Source organism: Molossus molossus, unplaced genomic scaffold (assembly GCF_014108415.1).
Source record: "Molossus molossus isolate mMolMol1 unplaced genomic scaffold, mMolMol1.p scaffold_m16_p_1, whole genome shotgun sequence".
Classification (NCBI taxonomy): Eukaryota; Metazoa; Chordata; class Mammalia; order Chiroptera; family Molossidae; genus Molossus; species Molossus molossus.
Window position 1 is genome coordinate 5,377,049 of NW_023425344.1, and position 23,125 is coordinate 5,400,173.

At 51.8% G+C, this 23,125-nt stretch overlaps 1 protein-coding gene across 1 annotated transcript in view; it reads right to left on the bottom strand.

Moving 5' to 3' along the window:
* Nucleotides 1-23,125, bottom strand: part of SLC2A9 (solute carrier family 2 member 9) — a 121,973-nt gene that overhangs the window by 47,984 nt on the left and 50,864 nt on the right. Inside the window, exon 7 of the mRNA XM_036278121.1 lies at nucleotides 3,951-4,083. Within this exon, the coding sequence (XP_036134014.1) occupies nucleotides 3,951-4,083 (133 nt within the window). The remainder of the gene's footprint in view (nucleotides 1-3,950; nucleotides 4,084-23,125) is intronic.

Consider the following 23,125-nt stretch of genomic DNA (forward strand, 5'->3'; position numbering starts at 1 on the left):
CATTGCCCGGGTCCCTGGGGCTGGAAGCCACAAACCCCCCTCCTGGGCTCCCACATTCACCCCTCCCCGGGAGATGAGAAGGGACTTTGCGGATGGGTGAGCGGGGGACAGAAGTGGCCTTCACGGCTTGGTTCCTCCCTGTAAGTGTGGAATTGACCTGGAGGAGCACACGCTGTCTGTTCTTCTGTCTTCTGAGGTTTGCCGGGCAGGGCCTGTCCGGGAGCCCATGAGTCAGTGCAGTTTGGAGTTACCATCTTACAAGGCCCTCCTGGACATCAGACCTGCAGCTGTTGGCCAGGTGGTCTCAATTCACATGGGAACTTAATCTGTATTCCCTCCCCCACGCCTGGTCCGCCTCTCACCTGGTGTCACCCTCGGGTGGATAGAGGAGTGTTCGTTATTGGTACCCTCAAATCCCGTCCCAAGGGACACGTTGAAATTTTCCCTTTTCCTTAAGCTGCTTTGGTTTCTGTCTCTTACTACCCAAAGGGTCCTGATCCAGGCAACTTCCCTCCTCCCTGCATCTGAATCACTGCCTCATCACATTCCCCAGGCTAATAGTCACTTCTATTCAATCAAATAAGCTCCCTTTCCTCACAGTGGAAGTCTGGGCTTCTTCCCCATGTTCGGGTGCTGGGAGCTTCTCCTCGATGGACAAGAGGGGCATAAATAAATCCGACCCAGCTGGGACTAAATCCCTGGCCACTCTGAACCGGGTGTGGGAGGGTGGGAAAGCCTGGCAGGGGCCTGGGAGATGGATGGACTGTACTGATGGCCGGAAGCCATGGCCTCCCCACATCTATGCCCTTTGCTCTGTAACTGTGTAGCCCCTCCCACTCTGACTCTGGACTTGACCATGTGACTTATTTTGGCCAATAGGATCTGAAGCTTGAAAAATGGCTTATGTTTTTCACTTCCTCTCTGGGACCTCGGTGCTCACCATGGGGACATGGCCCAGCTAGCCTGCTGGAGGAGGAGGCCCATGGAACAGAGCTGAGGCCACCCTAGATCAGGGGGCTGACCACCAGACACGAGAGCGCTTCCCTGAGGCAAGCAGAATCGTAAGGGCACGCCCTGTGCAGACGAACAGAGCTTCACAGCTGGCCCAGTAAGTGTGATTGTCTTAAGCCAGCGGGTGTCTAGATGGTTTGTTATGCGGCATTATCTTGGCAACAGCTGACTGCTACAGGGCCCCTCTCTCCCAAGTTACCAGCCGACCAGACATGTGCCGAACAAGGTGCGAGGTAGTGGAGTGTGTTTTGTTCATGCTCAGAGGTTCCAGAGCAACAGTGTCCGAGTTCAAATCCAGTGATGCAGGTCAGGTTCCCCGCCCTCAGTTTCTTTGTCTTACGGTGGAAGTAGTAAAGTGATCTACTTTCCACCGCTGTATTGAGGGCCTAACCATCTAACACAGGTGAAGTGCTCAGAATGACCAGAGACCATGCAGATGAGCTGGTCAGGGGAGTGTCCATCTCCTTGGTGCTGGCCCTCCCCACCCTCCTGCAGGACGCCCACTGTTTGCTGAATGGCTGGAGGGAAATGAGCTCTTTTATTAGCACAGATGCAAATTTTAATATTCTCTTTCAACCCAAGGCCAATATCTTTGTTCTTTTTATAGAGCACCCATCTACCATGTACCATGTTTTACAACCGGCCTTCTCTCTCTCCCTACCGTGCTATGAAATGCATCTTTTCAACCTTCTTCACTGTCCGGCATTTATTTCCATGCACTGTCCGTTCCAGCCGTACTTCACTGAAGTGTTTCCCACAAGCTCTTCCCCAGGAGAGCCAGAAGGGTCAAGGGGCACCCCGCCCCCCAGGAGAGAACCCTGCAGGCATCACCTACTTCCAACACTCCACAGCCCCCTGCTTTGGGGACTCACCCTCTCACTCTTCTCAGCCACATTCTTTTTATTTCAGACCCCCCACCACCTGGCCAGGAGCCTCCTTCCTTGAAGCCTGGCTTCTGGGCGGTTGCTGCCCCACCGACCCCACGGGCCACACGGGAAGTCCCCAGGACACTACCACCGATGTCTCTCTCTACATGAGGGTGGCGGGAGGGAGTCACCCTTGGGTTCAGTCCTCCTGTCATTTCCTGGGTCCCCTGTGGGCTTCAGGCCCCCCCCCCACCACGCTTTGCAGATTTTCTGTTTACTGAAGAGACCTGTTGTTTCCATCATATGTTCAAAAGCCTCTAGAAACTCAAACCACACACCACAGCCTTGGGCAAGTCACTTCACCCCTGCAAGCCTCAGTTTCTTCATCTAAATGACCATGTTCTCTGATTTCACGTTACAGAAATGTTGTAAATGAGAAAATATATCTGAACCACACACTGCGAGACAAATATAGGCAATTATTAATATTTCATTATGCCATTTTTTAGTTCAGAAAATAGGTTGCTTGGATTTTTTTAAATGTTGCACAAATTATATTAAGACAATAATTCTCCACTTTTTTCTCGGATGTGGCCGACAGTGCAGTTTAGACGAGAGGGACAGGATCTGGATTAGAAATGGACAGAGTTCTCAGTAGTAATGACAGCACTGATGCTAGATAGACAGATAGCTAGGTAGACAGATAGGCGGACAGATCGCTAGGTAGATAGACAGCTAGGCAGATAGATAGGTAGGTAGATAGACAGCTAGGTAGGTAGATAGACAGATAGGCAGATAGGTAGGTAGACAGATAGGTAGGTAGATAGGTAGGTAGATGGACAGCTAGGTAGGTAGACAGACAGATAGATAGGTAGGTAGATGGAAAGCTAGGTAAGTAGATAGACAGATAGGCAGATAGATAGATAGGTAGGTAGACAGACAGCTAGGTAGGTAGATAGACAGGTAGGTAGATAGACAGATAGGTAGATAGGCAGATAGATAGGTAGGTAGATAGACAGCTAGGTAGGTAGATAGACAGGTAGGTAGATAGACAGATAGGTAGATAGGCAGATAGATAGGTAGGTAGATAGACAGCTAGGTAAGTAGATAGACAGCTAGGTAGGTAGATAGACAGACAGGCAGATAGGTAGGTAGACAGATAGGCAGATAGCTAGGTAGGTAGATAGATAGCTAGGTAGGTAGATAGGTAGGTAGACAGACAGCTAGGTAGGTAGACAGACAGCTAGGTAGGTAGATAGACAGGTAGGTAGATAGACAGATAGGTAGATAGGCAGATAGATAGGTAGATAGATAGGCAGATAGATAGGTAGATGATGCGTGTTCTGAGGCTCAGGAAGGTTAAAGAACTGCTCAAGGTCAGACGGCAGAGCCGGGATTGCAGGCAGCTTAACCACGACACTGTCCACTGTGTGTCATTTACAGAACGAAGCAAACAGGACCACTGGCATTCACGCCACGTGTCTGTGTCTGGGCAGAGGGATCTTACCGTGGGGGTTCTGCAGAAATGCCTCTGAGTCCAAAGGCTAAGCATGGGGCAGGCCAGCACATCACCCTTCAGGGGGTCAGGAGCCCTCCCTAACCCAACTGCCCCGCTCCACGTGGCCTCAGGCTTCTGTCCTGTGGGTGGGCATCCTGCTTCCCTGGGGGGGGGGGGGGCTCTGTGATATAAATTCCCTTTCCTGGGGAGCTAGTGTTAAGACAGGAGAACTGGGCAGTGAAGAAGAGAGAAGGGAGGGAGGGAGGACCACCCTAGACCTGAACCACCAAGACATGTGCGTCTCATCTCTGCGGCGGGACCACCCCGCGCAGACACCGCAACAAGACGCGAGCAGCCCGGGTCTTGCCCTGCTCTGTCCCGGCTTTTCCAGGCTCCCAGTGTGACCCATGCCCTTGCGGGGCCGCGCACAGCAGGCTGTGGGGAGATGAAGTGTTTAGGGTGGCCCAGGGCACCCAGCGCCGTGCCTGAGGAGAAGGGGGGCCCAGGTCCCCGCACACCCGGCCGCACTGGCCCTGTGAGTAGGCGGGAGCCGCGTGGGAAGGGCAGAGGCCTACCTTTCTCAGCGCCCGCCTGGTCGTGCTTCTCAAACAGCAGGTAGCGGGGGCTGTCAGGGAGAAAGGGCAGGCTCCCCAGCTGGACCACCGCAGGGGCCACAATCACTCCGAACAGGTAGGGCCAGGTGCTCTCCTGAGGGGAGAAGAGGGCGGTGAGTGGGCGTGGCCTCGGGGCTTGGCCCTGGGTCCCGCAGCTTCAGCTCTCTGCGAAGGTCCCTCCTTATGCATGGGCTGGACCCCACCAACAGGCTGAGGGGGACCAGCCCAGCCCCGTGTGTCTGGAATTCTCCAAGGTCGGTGAATCCTGCGAGGCGGTGACCTGCAGGGTAGCTCTGAGGAGGGGAGTTCAGGGGGGCCGCGGGCTGACTGACCCCATGACTCCCGGGGCGTCGTGGTGAGCCTGGAGGGCTCTGCTCTTTGCTGGGTGTGTGGCCTGGAAACCATTCTCAAGGCCCCTGCCCTATGGCTCCACCTCTTTCCCTGGGGAATGGGGACAGCCCCGCCACCAGTGGGACCAGACCGTGCTCCGATGGGCCCTGGTGCTCAGTAGGTGCACAGAGGAAACCACCGCTTGGGCTGGAGCTCCACCCCGATGCCCCGAGGCCCGGATACCCCACCATCTTGCTCCTGTCAGTGAACCGAGTGGCCGGGGGGCACAGCTCGCCCTGAGAGAGGGGCCTGTCCCCTTCCCAGTGGCTCTGAAAGGCAGCAGGTGCCGCACCAGGCGGTTCACCAGCGCCTGTGACTTGGCCTAGCCCAGCCTGGAGCCCTCACGACGCCCAGGAAGGCCTGTGGCTTTCCCCCGGGTTTACGAAGCAGCTCTCCCTGGGCCCCTGAGAGGAGCCTGTCCACGCTGTGCAGTTCTGACCGGACGGGAAAGAGGAGAAGCAAACGCTCATCCTGGACACATTTCATTTCCTCCGAAAGTAAAAGGAGACTGTCGAGGAGAGAAGGCGACGCCTTCAGACCGGGGGAGACCCGCACGGGGGCGAGGGGCGAAGCTGGCTGCCTGCAGGGGGAGTCCTGTGGGATTGTGTCCACAGAACCCGGGAGCATGCCAGCGGGGGGCGCCCCAGTCCCATGTCTCCTGGCTGTTTCCCCATGGACATCATGGGGACAGAGGCCCCGAGTTCTGGGTCCCTGAGGGTCGAGCGGGCAGCGACCCAGGAAGCACCGAGCAGGGCAGAGGGCAACAGCCAGTGATCATTCGCCCACATCCTAGTCTGTTTTTTCCCCACTCTTTAAACAAAGCAGATTTTATTTCCATAAAATGAATTTACTTTCCAAATTACATGCAAAATTATATTAGTTTCAGTTGTACAACATAGTGATCAGACATTTATATGCAGTACAAAGTGACCCTCCCAATAAGTCCAGTACTCATCTGGCACCATACATAGTCATGGTCATATTAACGACTATATTCCCTAGGCTGCACTTTATCTCCCCGACTATTTTATAATAGTCGGAAATTTGTGTTTGTTTGTTTTTTTAACTTATCTTTATTGAGTGTATTACAGATGTTCCTCATTTTTCCCCTATTGACCCCCCTCCTGCCTTTCCCCACACTGTTGTCTGTGTCCATTGGTTATGCATATATACATATAAGTTCTTTGGTTTATTTCTTCCCTCCCCCCAATTTGTACTTCTTAATCCCTTCACCTTTTTCACCCATTCCCCCAACCCCCCTCCCATCTGGCAACCAACAAAATGTTCTCTGTATCTGTGAGAATGTTTCTGTTCTGCTCGTTCACTTTGTTTGTAGATTCAATTGTCTATAGATATGTATCCATTGCCATTTTGTTTGTTCATATTTTTTATCTTTTTCTTCAAGAAGACCCTTCAATACTTCATATAATAATGGTTTGGTGGTGATGAACTCCTTTAGCTTTTCCTTGTCTGGGAAACTCTTTATATGGCCATCGATTCTAAATGACAGCTTTGCAGGATAGAGTAATCTTGGTTGTAGGTTCTTGCTTTTCATCACTCTGAATATTTCTTGCCACTCCCTTTTGGCCTGCAAAGTTTCTTTTGAGAAATCAGCTGACAGTCTTATGGGAAAAGCCCTTGTAGGTAACTAACTGCTTTTCTCTGGCTGCTTTTAAGATTCTCTCTTTGTCTTGAACCTTTTGCACTTTGATGATGATGTGTCTTGGTGTGGGCCTCTTGGGGTTCATCTTATTTGGGACTCTCTGTGCTTCCTAGACTTGTATGTCTGTTTTCTTCACCAAGTTAGGGAAGTTTTCTGCCATTATTGTTTCAAATAGGCTTTTAATTTCTTTTTCTCTCTCTTCTCCTTCTGGCACCCCCAAGATGTGAATGTTGGCATGCTTGAAGATGCCCCAGGGGCTCCTTACACTGTTCTTTTATTATTATTATTATTATTCTTTTTTCTTTTTGTTGTTCTGATTGGATGTTTTTTGCTTCCTTACATTCCATATTGTTGATTTGCTTCTTGGCTTTACCTACTGTACTATTGAATCTGTGTAAATTATTCTTTATTTCAGTTAGTGCCTCCTTCATTTCTGACTGTGCACCCTTCATTTCTGACTGGTCCTTTTTTATGCTCTTGAGGCCCACACTAAGTTCACTGAGGTTCTCACTAAGTTCATTGAGCATCCTGATAAGCAGTGTTTTGAACTCTGCATCTGTTAGGATGCTTATCTCCATTTAACTTAGTTCTTTTTCTGGATTTTTGTTCTGTTCTTTCATTTGAGACCTGTTTCTTTGTCTCCTCATTTTGGCTGCCTCCCTGTGTTTGTTTCTATGTATTACTTAACGAGAAGTATGGGGCTAGCTAAGACCAGATGCTGCTTGTTTGAGAGAATTTAGGAAAACCTGAAGCAGGATCCAAGACAGGCCAATCCTATGGTAAAGCAACTGGCAACAGCTTGGGTGGGCCTGGAAGTTGGGTGGGGCAGGGCCTTAGGGAATCACCAGGGCGGGGCCAACAGTGTGAGCCAGGTTGCTGGAGTCCCAGATAAGGGGAAGGGCTCACCAAAGGAACAAAGGCCTCTGACAGCACGTTTGTCCCCGAGAAAGCCCCCTCTCCAGCCCTTGTTCCAATGCCAAACAGCTCAGTTCTTCCCCATATGTCTCTGGTGCCTTTCAAGCTGCCTCCCCCATGCTGGATCCTGGAGGGTGCGAGTCTGAGTAGGTTTGTGCGTGGGCCCTTTAAGAGGAGCTGCCTGGGGCTCCCACAGCCTCAGCCTCCCTGAGCCTCAGTTCCTGCTGGTTTTACAGCCAGAAGTAATGGGGATTCTCTTCCTGGCACTGGAACCCTGAGCTGGGTGCCTGGTTTGGGATGGGGACCCCTCAGTCCTCAGGGAGGACCTTCCCAGCTGAGATTTTTATCCGCCACACGTGGGTGTGGGACCAGCCCGGTCCCTCCGCCCCTCCTACCAGTCTCAGTGTGGCTGCTTCTTTAATCTCGTAGTTGTAGGACTTCCATTCAGCTTGATTTCAGGTTTTTCTGAATGATGGTTGTTCTGTAGTTTAGTTGTAACTTTGATGTGGTTGTGGGAGGACGCGATACCACGTTTACCTACCCGCTGTCTCAACGGGAAGTCCCCACGTCCTAATCTTTATGGTACTTCCGATTCCACTCCCCTTTCTGCCCACGATAACATTTATGGTCCCAAACCTGTCAAGTTCACCAAGCACGGTTCCTCCACCGCCCTGGGAGCGACTGCTCAGCCAAGGCCAGCTTTCTAGTTTGGGGGCGGTCTCTCTGTAAGGGGCCAGGAGAGGGGCCAGAGGGAGCAGAGAGTGGGGAGTGACTGCTTATGGGTGTGGGTTGCTTTTGGGGGTGAGGAAAATAGTCTGAATTAGCAAGAGTGATGGCTGCACAACTTTGATGCATCCTACAATTATATCCCGATTTTTAAAAATCACGGAATACAAAAAATGCCATATGGAAAAGGAGAATTGTCGCTATGCCTTGTTTGTGCGTATGTTGTTGATTTCGTTTCTCGTAGAGTTTGGCTGCTGCCCCGCTAAGAGCAAGAATAAAAGCTGGGGAGGAAAAGAGACATGGAATCCAACCCAATTAAGCTCCTACTATGTGCCAGGCATGGTGTGAGCTCATCACATGACTGTGTCATCCAACCTCCCAGCAGCTGGGAGAGGCTGGAGCTACTGTCGGATACCAGGGACGTGGTTGGAAATGCCGGGGCCGAGGCCTCCCAGCCAGCAGCCGCACAGGCGGGAATGAGGCCCAAGCTTTCCCAGACGTCACAGTAGAGGGGCACGTCCCAGGGGTGGGATCCTGGGAGTTGCCACAGGGAGAAAGGAGGAGAGGAGCTGGGAGGTACCTGGAGCGGGAACAGCATGTGCGGATGTGCAGAGGCGTGGTCCTCACAGGTCACTGGGGAACAACAGCTGCAGGGGATGCTGGCTGGCGACATGGCAGCCGAGGCTGGAGCCGTGGGGGAGGCCAGGTCATGGGTCATTCGCTGTGCTCCATGGCACCTGGACTTGGCTCTTCACATAACCAGGGCCCTTGAAGGACCTGTACACGCCGAGTGTACGCTCTCTTGCAGCTCAGCGTTTCTGGAATCGTACAGTGAGTGTGCCGAATGGGCTCCTCTGCTCTGGGCAGGCAAGTCTGTGGCACAGTCTGTCATCCACGATGTCTGAAATGCAAGGACATGCGGACTCTTTCCTCAAGGCGACCTCTCTGACGGCTGTGGTCTGGGCTCCACCCCTGGAGAAGAGCGGTCCTCCTGACCCAGGGCGGGCAGCGCCCAGCGGGCTCGCTGCCGTGTGGACCGAGGAAGGAGAGCGGCAGGATGTGCAGAGGACCCCTGGGGCCGGTTCCCTCAGGGGGCCGAGCCGAGCCACCAGCGGAGCCCGTGAAACCAGTCTTCTCCAGCGAGTGCGGGTTGGCTGGAGCTGTCAGCGGGCCGTGGGCGGAGCTGTTGTGTTTCAGAGTGGTTCATGCCCACCTTCCGCCAAGGCGAGTGTGACGGGGTGTGTGGGTCGGTGAGGTTTTTTTTTGTTTTTTGTTTTTAATCCTCACCTGAGGACATTTTTCCATTTTTTTTTTTTGTTCAGATAGAGTGGGAGGGAGAGAGAGAGAGAGAGAAACATCGACGTGAAAGGGACATATTGAGTGGCTGCCACCTGCACGACCCAACCAGGGCCGGGGACAAACTGCAACCGAGGTACATACCCTTAGCAGGAACCGAACTCAGGTCTCTCTGGACCGCAGGCCGACGCTCTAACAGCTGAACCAAACCGGCCAGGGCTCGGTGAGTGTTTTAAGTGGGATATTTCAGCCCATGTTATACCACGGATCCACCTAAGACAGCCATGGCGCCTGGCATGTACGGAAGGCCGTAACAGGGGCTGCACGTGTTCCTAGTAACGAACGCACACGGCACCTCTGCTAAGGACAGTGGTGACGCCACAGCCGCGGTGGACACTGCAGAGTAACGAGCGCCATGCGGCCTGGGCCAGGGCCTCCAGTGGGTGGTGAAGGGCACAGCTCCCGAGCACGCTGTCTGGATTTGAATCCTGCCTCTGTCCCCCACTCCCTGTGACCTTAGGCAAGTGACCAATGGCTCCTCAGCTCTCTCATCTGGAAAGTGGGGATAACCCAGGTCCTCTGCAAAGGCTGCCGGGAGGGCTTAATGAGTGCACAGACGCGTGAAGGGCTCAGCGCACCCCACACACTAAGCGTGCAACAGGGAAGAGCAGCCTGTAGGAGCAAGCGCGGTGAGAAGCACGTGACGTGGCGTATCTCCTTAGACCCCCACCACAGACCTCTGAGACACAGAACAATATTCTGCCATTTTACAGAACTATTCATGCCACACAGAGAGGTTCAATGGCTTACTAAGGCCACACTTGGTCACAGAAGTCCTACCGAGCACCAGGTCTTGGTTCTCAGAGCCTCAGTTCTAGTCCATGAAGCCTGACCACAGCTGCCTCAGTGACCAGAGAGGGGTCAGAGGCCACCAGACCCAGGGATCGGCCTCCTTCCATCTGCCGCAGGCCATAAAACCCTCCCTGGTCCTCGTCGGTGCTCCTGGGCCCTCGGTCCCAGCTGAGGACGCAGCCGTGGCCGGCACATGGCAGCTGTCCAGTAAATATCCGGGGAGGACAGAGACGGATGGAAAGGGGCTTTCTTACACGTGGACACCTCCCCGGCCCCCTGCCGTGTACAGAGGGCGGTTTCTCCCTTTGTTTCCAGGAGCGCGCCACTGCCTCGGGCCTGCTGCCGCCCCAGCCCCCCGCTCTAGTTCTCAGACCGCTCTGGGTGAGCGCTGGCCTCGCGGGGACGCTTCGGTGACATTTTGCCTGGGTTCTCCCAATGGCATCGCAACCGTCCCCAGGTCGTCCTGCATTCCTCTCCTTCCCGCAGCCTTGGAGCCTCTCTCCTGGGAGGCGGCTGCCCTTCACCCTCAGGAGCAAGGTCAACTCTCTCGGCCTGGGACAGAGCCCTGTGCACCTGGCTGGACACCAGCCCCCTCAGCTGCTCCGGCCCCGCCCATGCCGGTGCCTCCCGGACATGAGTTCGCGCAGCAGGCTTTGCATACGCTGTGTCCTCCCCCGGGGATGCTGCCCCTATCTGCAGACCATCTATCTATTCTTCCAGTTCCAGCTTTCCTTCCCACGGATGACGTCTCTGCCTGGTGCAGAATTCCACCAAAGCACCTGTTACCTCGTGTGGCCAGGCATTTCTTGGCAGGGGTGTCTCTCCGGTCACGGAGGCCCTCGGGGCGTCCCCTGCTGTGTTCTGCGGTTTCTGCCCAGGGCCCTGCAGATGGCGGGTGTTCCCGAAATGCTTGTCTGAATACATGTTGGGTAAGACGAATGGACCGGGTCAGTGATGCTGCACCTGGAGGTAGGGACCCCTAAAATAACACACACCCCTGCTTTTAAAGGACTGTGTTTTTTAAGTGCTAATACTTCCCTACATGGTGTCCTATTGAAGAGCTAAAGTACCGTCAGTAATATTCCCCTAAGAGGTATCATCATATTTCCAGTCTATAGAAGAGGAACCTGAGACCCAGGAAGGTCAAGAAACTCATGCAAGGTCACAGGAGAAACTGGGGTACAGGTGAAATGAGAGCCTGGCTCTTGTGATCCCAGCATGGGGCTCTTTCTGTGACATTATTCCTGATATCCGGTGGTTCTCGGAGCAAGCGACACCTCACCGCCTTCCCTTGGGGCAGTTGCTGGCCGAACAGAGAATGTATGGAGATTCGATTAGGCCGAACCGGGCCTGCTCCCCCATAGAAAATTCTGGACAGTACTCATCCGAGGTCACTCCAGCTCAGCCCCTAAGGCTCATGCTGTGACCCAAACATGTGAGGACTCCATCAAGGGGCAATATTATCCCTGTTCTGCAGATAAGGAAACTGAGGCTGGAGAGAGGAAGAGACCAGTTGAAAATCCTGCAGCAAATTTTCCACGAAATCAAGTTTTTCCTTTTGCATTTTAGATGGAGACGTCTATAGATTGTTTACAGGGTCTCGATCTGCAGAGTACTGTCCTGGGCGACCTACTCTAATGGACAGGCCGAGCTCACGAGAATTTGCCAACTACTTCACACACAGTAACTCAATTTCATCCTCACAGCACCCCCTTCATTCCCATGTTACAGCTGGGGAAACTGAGGCACTGAGCAGCTGAGTAATGCATTCACATCATGCATCTCACGATAGCAGGGCTGGGACTAACCCCAGGCAGGTGGTACCCAGCTCTATGCTCTTAACCCCGATGCTGTCCTGGGGACAGACAGGCCATTCCTCAGCTGACCTCTAGAGGCAGACCCGATTTTCCTGACTACACGTTTCTAGAGATTGCCCTTCTTTTCCCCGGGAATTAGGTCAACACTTTTCTTCTCTAAATAGGTCCCTGGACTTGAAGCCTGTTATTTGTTTGTTTGTTTGTTTGTTTTGTTTTTTAGAGTGGAAGGGAAGGAGGAAGCAAGGGAGGGGGAAAGAGAGAGAGAGACACATCAATTGGTTGCTTCCTGTACAACCCCGATCAGGGTCGAACCTGCAACCTGGGTGCCCTTGACCAGGAATCGAACCCTAGACCCTTCAGTCCACAGTTTGATGCTCTAACCGTTGAGCCAAACCGGCCAGGGCTGATGCCATTATTAATCCCTCCGCCAGCCTCCTGTGTTCTGGCTGATCACCCTGGTCTCTGTCTCCTTGCTCAGACTCATCGGCTCCATTGCTTTGTCTGTTTGTCTGTGGCCCCCTTCAAATCCCTCCCAGTCACCTTCCATCAGAGCACACCCTCCATGTGGACTTCAAGAAAGGAAGACAAATGTGCTTTGTTCTTGTAAAAACTCAGGGACGCCACGTGGTTGAATTTTCTCGTGGAGCATCTGGGGATACATAAGATGTGAGGCTTGAGTCCCAGTGGCCAGAGACCAGCCCTGGTTACCAGTGAGCTCTGTGACCTTGGATCAGTCTCTGCCTTGCTCAGTCCCACTCAGCTTTGGAGGTAGACCCAAGTTCAAATTCTGGTTCTGCTACTTACTAGCTCTGGGGCCTTGGAAGAAAGGACTTACTCACTTTGGAATCACCGTTGTCTCAGCTAGAAGCGGCGGATACTTTGCAGGGTGGCAGTGAGGTTGACAGAGGTGACATCCTCGCATGGGCCTCGTACGTGGTTGGAGCCAATAGATCGTGGGGCTTGCTCCCCGTTGCTGTGTCCTGAGCCAGTGGAAGTGGCCCATCCTAATCAGAGGGGCTGGGGCAGACCGGATGCCTGAGCCTCTGGCTTGCCGTCTGGGTTGAGTGCACGGAACACATGTCTTAGACCTGACAGGGAAGTCTAGGGGTTGAAGAACCAGCATAGCCCCTCTCAGGGCCCCCATCTAGTTTCATCAGCCACTGCCCCTCCTCCTCGTATGCTCTGTCCCCTTGGGGTCTCTATCCAGCTAGCTGGTGCCCCTACTCTGGACTCGAACACCCACGGTGGCCCTTTGCTGAACCCACTGAGAGCCAGCATGACTCCTCCCTCCTGGGTGCTGTCTCATCTGGAAGCTGCTATACTGCACCCAGGCATGCGGTCCCATCCCCTCCACCTCTGAGTGCCCTCAAGTCTTGGCCCCCGCGTGGGAGGTGAGGCTGGATTTTCAAAGCAATGCTAACATCTTGCTTCCTCAACCAGTTCCTGCCATTCATTCGATCCGTGGACATCTCTGGAAGGGCAGGACCGGTGTGAGGACAGTAACAGCGGGCACAGAGCGGCAGGTGGGGGACCTGGCACGGAGCCCTGTGTCTTGTCTTATCTTTCCCCAGCAGATCAGCTTCCTGACCTCCGCCGTGGCCCCTTCCGCGAAGCTGGGCAGCAGGGCCGAGCTGCCGTGTTCCTGGGCAGAGGCGGCTGCGCTCTGTGTCATTCCTTCGAGGAAGAAGGTTCTTTTTCAAACCTCGTCTTTTCTCCCCATCCTTGAAACACTGAAGTCAACCAAGTGCAGACACTTAAACCGAGGACCATTTTCCGGCTTCCTGTCACCAGCCACTCGGCAGGTGGCCTCCCTCCTTCCAGGCTGCATGGGACTCGAATTTAAATCAGACGTGAAGTCCAGATACGAACATCCTTCATGCAGGGCGCTTTCCGGAGCCTCGTGCACCCTGGAGGGTCCAGCTGGCGAGTCCCCGCTCTGTTTGCCGTGACTCGGCCACTCAGCCCGAACTGGCCAGGGCTGAGCAAGCAGGCCGTTCTGGCTCCTGGGAGGGGCTGGGTCACATCCGGGATCCGACTGACAGCTGGCTGGGTGTGCGTGTGTGCAGAACGGGGTGGGAAGCGATTTCTTTCAAATCGTTGTCACTTTCACAGTCCCCCCTCCCGGGCAGGGGCCAGGCCACTCGGGTGCTCTCCCCTCCGCGTTCAAAGCGCAGACGGGAATCGTTGCCGCTGGGTGCTCTTTGGGGAGCCTGGAGGTCAAGTGGAGGTGAGAGGAGACTTCCTGTTCAAATATTAGGACTTGAAATCTGCCAGAAGCAACAGCTGCCGCCGCTCATCAGGGCAGTGCGGCGTCTGGGTTTGCATCTCCCCGGGGCCCTGGCTGCCCACGTCTCCCAGGCTCCGCTCACTGCAGCTGTGCACCGAGCATGAGCGTCCGTCCGCCTGGAGAACGTGCTGGGCCCTCCCTGGCCCCGGACAGCGCCCTCTGTCCAGTGCAGCTAACAGAAGAGGCTGCTTGGCCTCCTGAGGAGATGCTTTTCCCGCTGGTTAGCGTCCCTGTACGTCCGCCGCACCCGGAGCACTGGGATGAATCGGGCAGCAGAGGCTCAGCCCCTCGAGGGCTGCAGTCAGGGTGACGTAGGCGGGAGCTCGGAGAAAGGGCACCTCCCCACGGATGTCACCCCACCAGGCGCGGGAAGCGTCTGTTGTGAGAACCCAGCAAAGCGCGTGAGAGTTTGCAGGCAGCATCGGGCCAAGCTCGAGTGGTATTTAGCTTTGTTCTAATTTCAGAAAGGCTGTTAGACCATCTTCCTTTTCTGGAGTTTGGAGTGGTTTGAGGTGGATCTTTCTTGAAGGCGGGGGGTGTGGGTGGAGAGGACAGTAAAGGATGCCAGGCCCAGGGAATGCAGGAAGGCTCCAAGCGTGTGGGTGGCGGAGGGTGCGAGACATTCAAGTGGATCAGAAGTGGAGACCGGGCCCGTCGTCAGCGGCCGTGAATGCCAGACTGAGAAGGTGGCTTCGCTGGGTGAACACGGAATCCACTGGCCAGCAGGATGGTGCCTCTTGATGGCACACACCCTTGACTTAGGGCGTGTCTTTTAGGGACTACACTAATCCACACAGTGGGTGCTGTCATGCCCATTGTGCAGAGATAGAAGCAGGCTCGGAGAATTGCCGTAACTGGTCAAGCGACACCGCTCGAAAGCAGCAGGGGTAGGAATCTACACCTTTCGGACTCCAGGTCGGAGCATTTGCCAGCTGGCCGTGGGCCCTCGGAGGGGCTGGCGAGACCCTGCCTACGGGGTAGCCCGGCTGCTGTGGCTGCCATGGCGGGTGCTTGGAGGCTGATCCCCGCTCACTGCCTCCTGCCGCCCTTCTTGGCCCCCCCCCCACCAGTTTCCCCGTGGGCCGAGCTCTCTCTCAATCTTATTTTTACTTCTTTGCTCCAGCTCTTTGCTCTGCCCGGAGTGGTGTCTCCCTTCTCTCCCACTCGGCTACCTGATTGTCCCCCGGCCCTCACAGTGGGCACCCACTTTTCCAGGAAGCTTCCCTGGCTCCCCCCTGCTGCTGTGGGCTGCTCCATGTCCCTGTACCCAGGCTTCCTGCAGGGCACGGTGTCCGAGGACCCTTCTCTGCCCCTATCGGCGAGCTCCTCGCAGGGAGGACTTTGTCCACGCATCCCTGTGGGGTCTGCTGCCCCAGGGACATGCAACAAATATCGGTTGACTTGAGCAGAATGAGTTGATTGGAATTATACGCAATAGGAGGTAGGGATTATTGCAGTGGTCCTCGACCTTCCTGAGTCACGACTCTGTAATACATTCCTCATGCTGTATGTGGCATATCTGCACGTGGGCGGACCCGCCTGGAGACGGACAGAGGAGCGGTGTCTCGGTTCCTAAGACCATCAGAAATATGTGTTTTCCGATGGTCTTAGGCGACCCCTGTGAAAGGGTCATTCGACCCCCAAAGGGGTCGTGACCCACAGGTTGAGAACCGCTGGATTATTGGGTGCCAGTCCCCTGTGGTGGTCCAGAGGTGGGGCGGGGAGTTTGGGGCACAGAGGGGAGGGAGAGGGCCTGCATGAGACGGAGGGAGGTAGCAGGACCGGCGGGGAGAAGAAGCCAGGGCAGGAGAGGCTAGGCTACAGGGGCGTCTCTGGGGACGGGCTGGAACATCCTTCCCCAGGGATCTGCCAGGGCTGCTGGGGCCTCCCCCAAGGCCACACCGTCCGAAACAGGCTCTTGGACACGCTCCCCGCCTTCCTGCTCTGCTCTGCTGCACACCTCCACCCGAACTAGCATCATGTATGTATTTCCGTCTGAGATGTGTGTGCTCCAGTAAAATGCAAGCAAGGTCCATGAGGGTGGGGGTCCCTGCCTGTTCTGTGCTGTGCTGGAGAGAGCCTAGAACCGTGCCTGGCACACAACCCGCACTCAATATTGTCAAGTGAGTGAATACATCGGGAAGGAACAAACAGGTCCAAATGAGGGCTTGCACTCCTGCCCACTATGGGCACTAGAGGGCGCTGATCCCAGTCTTGATCTGGGCCCAGCACCCCTGAGTACCCCAAACTTTGTGCCCTGGGCAGAGGATCCCAGTAAAGTGGCAGTCCTCCCCTGGCCAGTTTTGCTCAGCGGTTAGAGCATCGGCCCACAGACCAGAGAGTCCTGGGTTCGGTTCCTGCTAAGGGCACGTACCTCGGTTGCAGTTTGTCCCCGGCCCTGGTTGGGGTTGTGTGGGAGGCAACCACTCGATGTGCCTCTCTCACATCGATGTTTCTCTCTCTTTCTCTCCCTTCCACTCTCCCTCCTGCTCTATCTGAAGATAAATGCAAAAGTGTCCTTGGGTGAGGATAAAAAAATTTTTAAAAGTGGGAGCCTGGGACAGCCTGCTTTGGTCATAGACGAACAGGGCGATATGAACAAGGTCTGGGGCACGCAGCTGGGCCGAGCCCTGACTGGGGCCCTACTACTAGGTGGCCTTGGGCAAGTTCTGCACCCTCCGGTGGGATCCAGTTTGCTCATCTGCAAAGGGGGTATAATAATAACAATTACGTCCTATGGGACCTTGAGCATGTTTGTTCACCTCTGTGCCTCAGTGTTCTCGGCTGTGAAGGGGGGTGATCTCACCGGGCTGCGTGGATCCCGTGAGTTAACACATGGAACAGGCTTCACGGCTTGGTCCACACAGAGGGGCTGTAGGAGCTCGGGGCCCAGGTCTGGTGGCGACGGGCCCTCTCTGCCCAACGTTGCTGAGCTGTTCTGCCTTCAAGACCCCACTCGCAGGCAATGCCAGTGGCTGCCAGGGCCATGGGAGACCCCGGGCAGGAGCTCATGACCAAGCCACCCCGGAGCCACCCACCTGTCCCTCCATGGGGCGCAGGAAGTTCTCTCTCCCTTGCAACACCCACGCCCACGCAGGCCACGGACTCAGAAGCAGCTGAACTAATCTCTCTCCCCTGCGGCTGTCTGAGGACAGAACAGTAAAGTTCAGGCAAGCTTCAAAGACTTTCTTAAAAATTCAGTTGACATGACTTCAAGAACTATTGCATTTATTTGGGTATCCCTTCAACCGTCCTTGCTGGCTGACCGAGGTCCCAGTGGAGCTGGCCAGGGGGCTGACGTGCCCCCCGCTGGGGCAGGCATCGCCACCAGCATTACCCATCAAACCAGAAACCCAAGAGGACAGGAACCTTGGACGGCCTTGATGCAAGCCCCTCCTTTTAGTAACAAGGAGCTTAAGGTCAGAAGAGGCGACTCACCCAAGGTCACAGCACTGAGTACTCCGGTGGCCTCAGTCTTGCCCACACCACACACAGCAGGTGAACACGGGGTTCTGTTTGTGTTCTCAGAAGCAAAGATGCATTAGGGAGCATCTCAAGGTCATAGACCCCGTGGTCAGATGTTTGATGATACGGAGACAAGACCTCTGACCTCAGTTCCTGGGCAAGCCCAGCAGGGGAATGGCCACTTGACCCCAACAGAAGGAAGGAAGTCTCTAAGACGGGAGCACTGTCTGGGGAGGACAGCGGTGGGAGCGGCTCCCTCTGATGGCCACCGGGAAGAGGTGATGCATGGAACACGTCCCGCACACGCCTTGCACAGAGTGAAGCTAAACAGAACCAAGATTTCGGGAGCGATTCCTATGCGAGAGGTACTGTCCTAAGAATTGTATTTGTCACTCAGTTGAATGCTCACAACTCAGTGAGCTGTGCACCTTTGTCCCCATGTTACTAACAAAGATGCCAAGGCACAGAGAAGTGAAGTAACCTGCCCAAGGGCACAGCGTTGGTGCACAGTGGAGCTGGGACCCAGACGGAGGCGTTGGTCCAGGGTCCCTGCCCTGAATCACGCTCCCAGGAGTTCCCGAACTTCAGCACCAGACTCACCCGGGGGCCTGTGAAAACAGGTTGCTGAGCTGCACCCCAGAGTGTGAGGTTCAGCAGGGACTGGCCAGGGCAGGGTCCACACTGAGGATCCCTGCAAGGCGGCACGCGGACCACAGCTGTGAGCGGTCACTAAATAATCGTGGAGCCCTCCCCACCGGAACAAAGCTCTCTGTCCTGTTGTCAGAGAGGACACTGGGGTACAGCTGGCCCAGGAAGCCACTGGGACCCTGACTGCCACTGGAAAGTGAAGGTTCAGAGCTCTGAATGGCATCTGAAGGGGTCCGCGCATCGGCCGGAGAGGAGCCAGGAAGTGGCAGACAGAAGGCGGGACAGTCCCCAGTTTTCTTTCTCCCATTTCCCTTCCGAGGAGATCCGTCGTGTTGGGAACATTTCCTGGACGACAGAAAACATCTGGGTCGTGCCCCAAGATGAGATTCTTCGTTTCAAAGAGGAAAGGTGTGATTTCTGAGTCACTAGAGAATAAAGATGATTCTCAAGTGAGAAAGCTGTTTGGCTGTTCGGAATCATTTTAACATGGATCAGTAAGTTTCTTCTTATAGTCTTATAAAAATCAAGCATTCGTTTTTTCCTAGGCTTGAATGAAGTCCAGAGAATTCTAGATCAAAAGCTCAGAGAGCCCTGGCCGGTTTGGCTCAGCGGTTAGATCATCGGCCTGTGGTCTGGAGAGACGCGGGTTCGGTTCCCGCTAAGGGCATGTACCTCGGTTGCAGTTTGTCCCCGGACCTGGTTGGGTCGTGTGGGTGGCAGCCACTCGATGTGTCCCTTTCACATCGATGTTTCTCTCTCTCTCTCTTCCTCCCACTCTATCTCAACAAAATGTTGAAAAATGTCCTCTGGTGAGGATTAAAAAAAAAAAAAGCTCAGAGAAAATTAGTGCTTCCACGCACTCAGGGGCTGGGTCCAGGTGAGAAAAATAGGGGGTGGAAATGACTTCCCGGACTCTGAGCTTCGGGGGTGCCTCCCTGTGGTTCCCAAGAACAAGTCAGGGCTTTGGTCCTCCTGCAAAGAGGTCACAAGCTTCAAAGCCAGAAAGGTCAGGCTCTGCTGCCTTCTTGCTGTGGTCACTGGGGTAATTACTAAACCTCTCCAAGACTGAGCTTTTAATCTGTGAAACAGAGAGTAATCATACTTGTTTCCAAGTACCAATGCATGAGTTAAATGAAATACCGGCTGACTTCAATTAAGCACCAGCTTCAGGCCCTGTTCCAAGTGCTCGACATTTATTCCCTTCCTGGGGGCTTACAAACGCGCCAGGAAAAGGGGCCGGCGTGAGAGAGGCGCAGTGATTTCCTCGGACCCGCAGCACGTGGGCGGTGCGCAGAGGCGCAGACCCAGCAGTCTGGCGTGGGAACCACGCGCCCAGGCTCCGCTGCAGCCGGGGCTGCTCTGGCCCTTCCCTCCGTTCTTCTGTTCCAGAGTCACGTGTCTCACCCTACTTAATCTCGTGGGAACTTCTGGTATCAGACCTTTGGATTTTGTAGACTAGCACTAGTTTTTGTAATGCCGGGTCTGTTACAATGCTCTAGGGGAGCTGCTGTCCTTAAGCCAACATGGAATTTATAAAAGTGGGTCACAAGCTGGACGGAGTAACCTTAAGGTGTTCCCCGAAGAAGTGTGTGGGTTTCTTTCCCTTTAGACCACAAGACAAAATTGCCAGTGAATGACCACAACGAAGTCACAGGTACTTGGAAAATTGAAAACATTGTTCTAAACGAATTGTTCAGACTATGGAACCAAAATGACAAATTATTTAGAAAACAGTAACTTTGAGGAAGTGGCACATTAACACTTCAGGAGTGTTGGCAAATCTATGTTCAAAATAAAAAAGAGAGTGAATAATAATGACAAAGCAGAAATGAATAAAATTAGAAAGCAATCCAATGGATGGATATCAGGGTTTAGTCTTTCAAATAACAATTTAGGGACAACCACTTGGAAATTTTACTTTAAAAAAAGAGAGAGAGCCCCAGAAATAAACCCAGGCCTTTACAGTCTGTTAATATTTTGCAAAGGAGGCAAAAACATACAACGGAGTAAAGATAGCCTATTAAATAAATGGTGTTGGGAAAATTGGACAGATACATGCAAAAAAATGAAACTAGACCACCTTCTTACACCATACACAAGAATGAACTCAAAATGGATTAAAGACTTGAAACTGTAAAAAATCTTAAAAGAAAACATAGGCAATAAAATCTGGAACATTTCTCCTGCAATACTTGTTCTGATATATCTCCTTGGGCAGGGGAAACAAAAGAAAGAATAAATAAATGGGATGGCATCAAACTGAAAAGTTTTTGCACGACAAAGAAAACCATCAACGAAATGAAAAAAAACAACTCACCAAATTGGAGAACATTTTTGTCAATGATACATCTGATAAAGGGTTAATATCCAAAATTGATAAAGAACTTATAAAACTCAACATCAAAAACCCAAACAATCCAATTAAAAAATGGGCAAAGGACCCGAATAGACTCTTCTCCAAAGAGGACATACACATGGCTAATAGCAATCTGAAAAGATGATCAATGTCACTAATCATCAAAGAAATGCAAATTAAAACCACTATGAGTATCACCTCACACCTGTCAGAATGGCTATCATCAATAAATCAACAAACAACAACTGCTGGCGAGGACGTGGAGAAAAGGGAGCCCTCATGCACTGTTGGTGGGAATGCAGACTTGTGCAGCCACTGTGGAAAGCAGTAGGGAGTTTCCTCAAAAAATTAAAAATGGAACTACCCTATGACCCAGAAATTCCACTTCTGGGAGGTCATCCAAAGAAATCTGAAACACTTATTGGAAAGACTACATGCACCCCTATGTTCACTGCAGAGTTATGTACAATAGCCAAGAATTAGAAACAGCCCAAGTGCCTATCAGTAGATGAGTGGATAAAAAAGCTGTGATACATTTACAGAGTGGAATACTACTCTGCTGTCAAACAGAAGGAACTCTTACCCTTTTCACAGCATGGATGGACCTGGAGAACATTGTGCTGAGTGAAATAAGCCAGTCAGGGGAAGACAAGCACCATATGATTTCACTCACATGTGGAATCTAATGAACAAAATGAACTAGCAAAATAGAGACAGACTCGTAGATAGAGAGCAGGCTCACAGCTGTTAGGGGCGGTGGGACAGGGTGGTGGGGTGCAGGAACTGAGCACAAAGGAAAAAAAGAGAAAAAACTCACGGACACGGACAACAGTATGGTGACTGCTGGGAGGAGGTGGTTAGGGGAGGTGGAGGAGGGCATAGGGGGATAAATGGTGAATGACGGAGATTTGTCTTGGGATGGTGAACACACCATACAGTGTGCAGATGATATAGAATTGTGCACCTGAAGCCTATATAATTTTGTTGACCAGTGTCAACTCCAATAAATTCAATTAAAAGGAAAAAGAAATATCAGAAGTCGCCCTGATGTATAGCTTGTAGCATACATTTATAGTATATGCATTGCCAAAGCATGTCCACCCAGTGTTCTATCCTTGAAGACTTCCAGATAGCTACAGTAAATGATGTTTCATAAAGATGAACTTGAAGAACCTACAAAATCCTAAATATTAAATTAGGATCAATAAAGATAGAGAGAGAGAGTGCAAAATCAAATTATCAAATTAAATTAAGAGAGATGATACAAAGAATAGACACAAAAGACGTTCTTACATAGTTGTATCCCTCTCTGCATACATATTTACAAGTTTCAAGGAAGTAAGTGACTTGATTGAAAACATAAAAATGAACAAAACTGACTGAGAAGAAAATAGGTTAGATTGTTAATTAAAAAAGAAACTGATAAAATTTCCTCAAAGAATTTCTTCCTGAAAAGACTAGGTTGAAACAGTTTTACTAGTGAGGTCTTTTTTATTTTTATTTATTTTTTGTTAGCCCTTACCCAAAGGTATTCTTTCCACTGATTTTTTAGAGACAGTGGAAGAGAGGGAGGGAGGGGTAGGGGGAGAGGGAAGGAGGAAAGAGCGAGCGAGAGAGAAATATCAATGTGAGAGAGATGTATTGACTGGTTGCCTCCTGAACACTCCCTAACCCACCAGGGCCAGGGGTCAAACCTGCAACCCAGGTACATGCCCTTGACTGGGACCAAACCCAAGATCCTTCTGTGTACAGGCTGACACTCCAACCACTGAGCCACACTGTCCAGTGCACTAGTGAGGTCTTTTGATACCAATTAATATTATATAATCTGTTCTAGAATGAATAAAAGATAAAAACTCTGGACAAATCTTATCTGTGGATATAAGTATGGAAAGTCTAAACAAGATACCAATGAATCAAATTTAAAAAACAAAAAAAGAGTACTCCACAATGACCAAGAAAGCTATATACCAGGAATGTAAGAATGCTTTAATATAAGACTCTCAAATAATGTAACATATTTAATAATTAATTTGCCAGTTACCAAGAAAGCATCAATAGCTTAATAAAAATCAGAAGCTATTTTATGCATAGCTGGTAGTCTAGAAAAATTAAGTTGGGATAGATAATCCTTACCAAGATAAATCCTATTCATTTCAAATGAATCAGAATTAACATACTTAATTCATTTGAAATGAATAGGATTTATCTTGGTTGTGAAATATAATAAGTGTTCCCAAGAAATGAGGAAAAAAACACAGATGCCCACTATAGTCAACATTGTTAACATATGTGGCCAATGCAATAAGACATGAATATTTGTAAAAGAAATAAGAGGTGTAACTACGAAAAAGGAGAGAGAATTATCATTCTTTGCAGATACTATCAATAATCATTCATTTGAATTGTCTAGGTAAGCAAACAAATACACAAAAACTATTAGAAAGCAAAAAAAAGTCCCAGATCAACATATACAATCATAGCTTTCCCATATTTTGTTAACAACCAGTTAGAAAACACAATAAAAAAAATTTAAAAAAACCTCCAGTAGCAGCAACAAGCTAGAACATCTCTAAGAAATTCACAAGAGAATAGGAGTTTCTATTCTCTAGTTAGAGATACAACAGTAATAAGAACAACGGAGGGACACACAAGAAAATCTCAGTGCAGAGGGAGGGAGAATGTGCTTCTCAATGGAAATAGCGAATTATGAAAAACAAT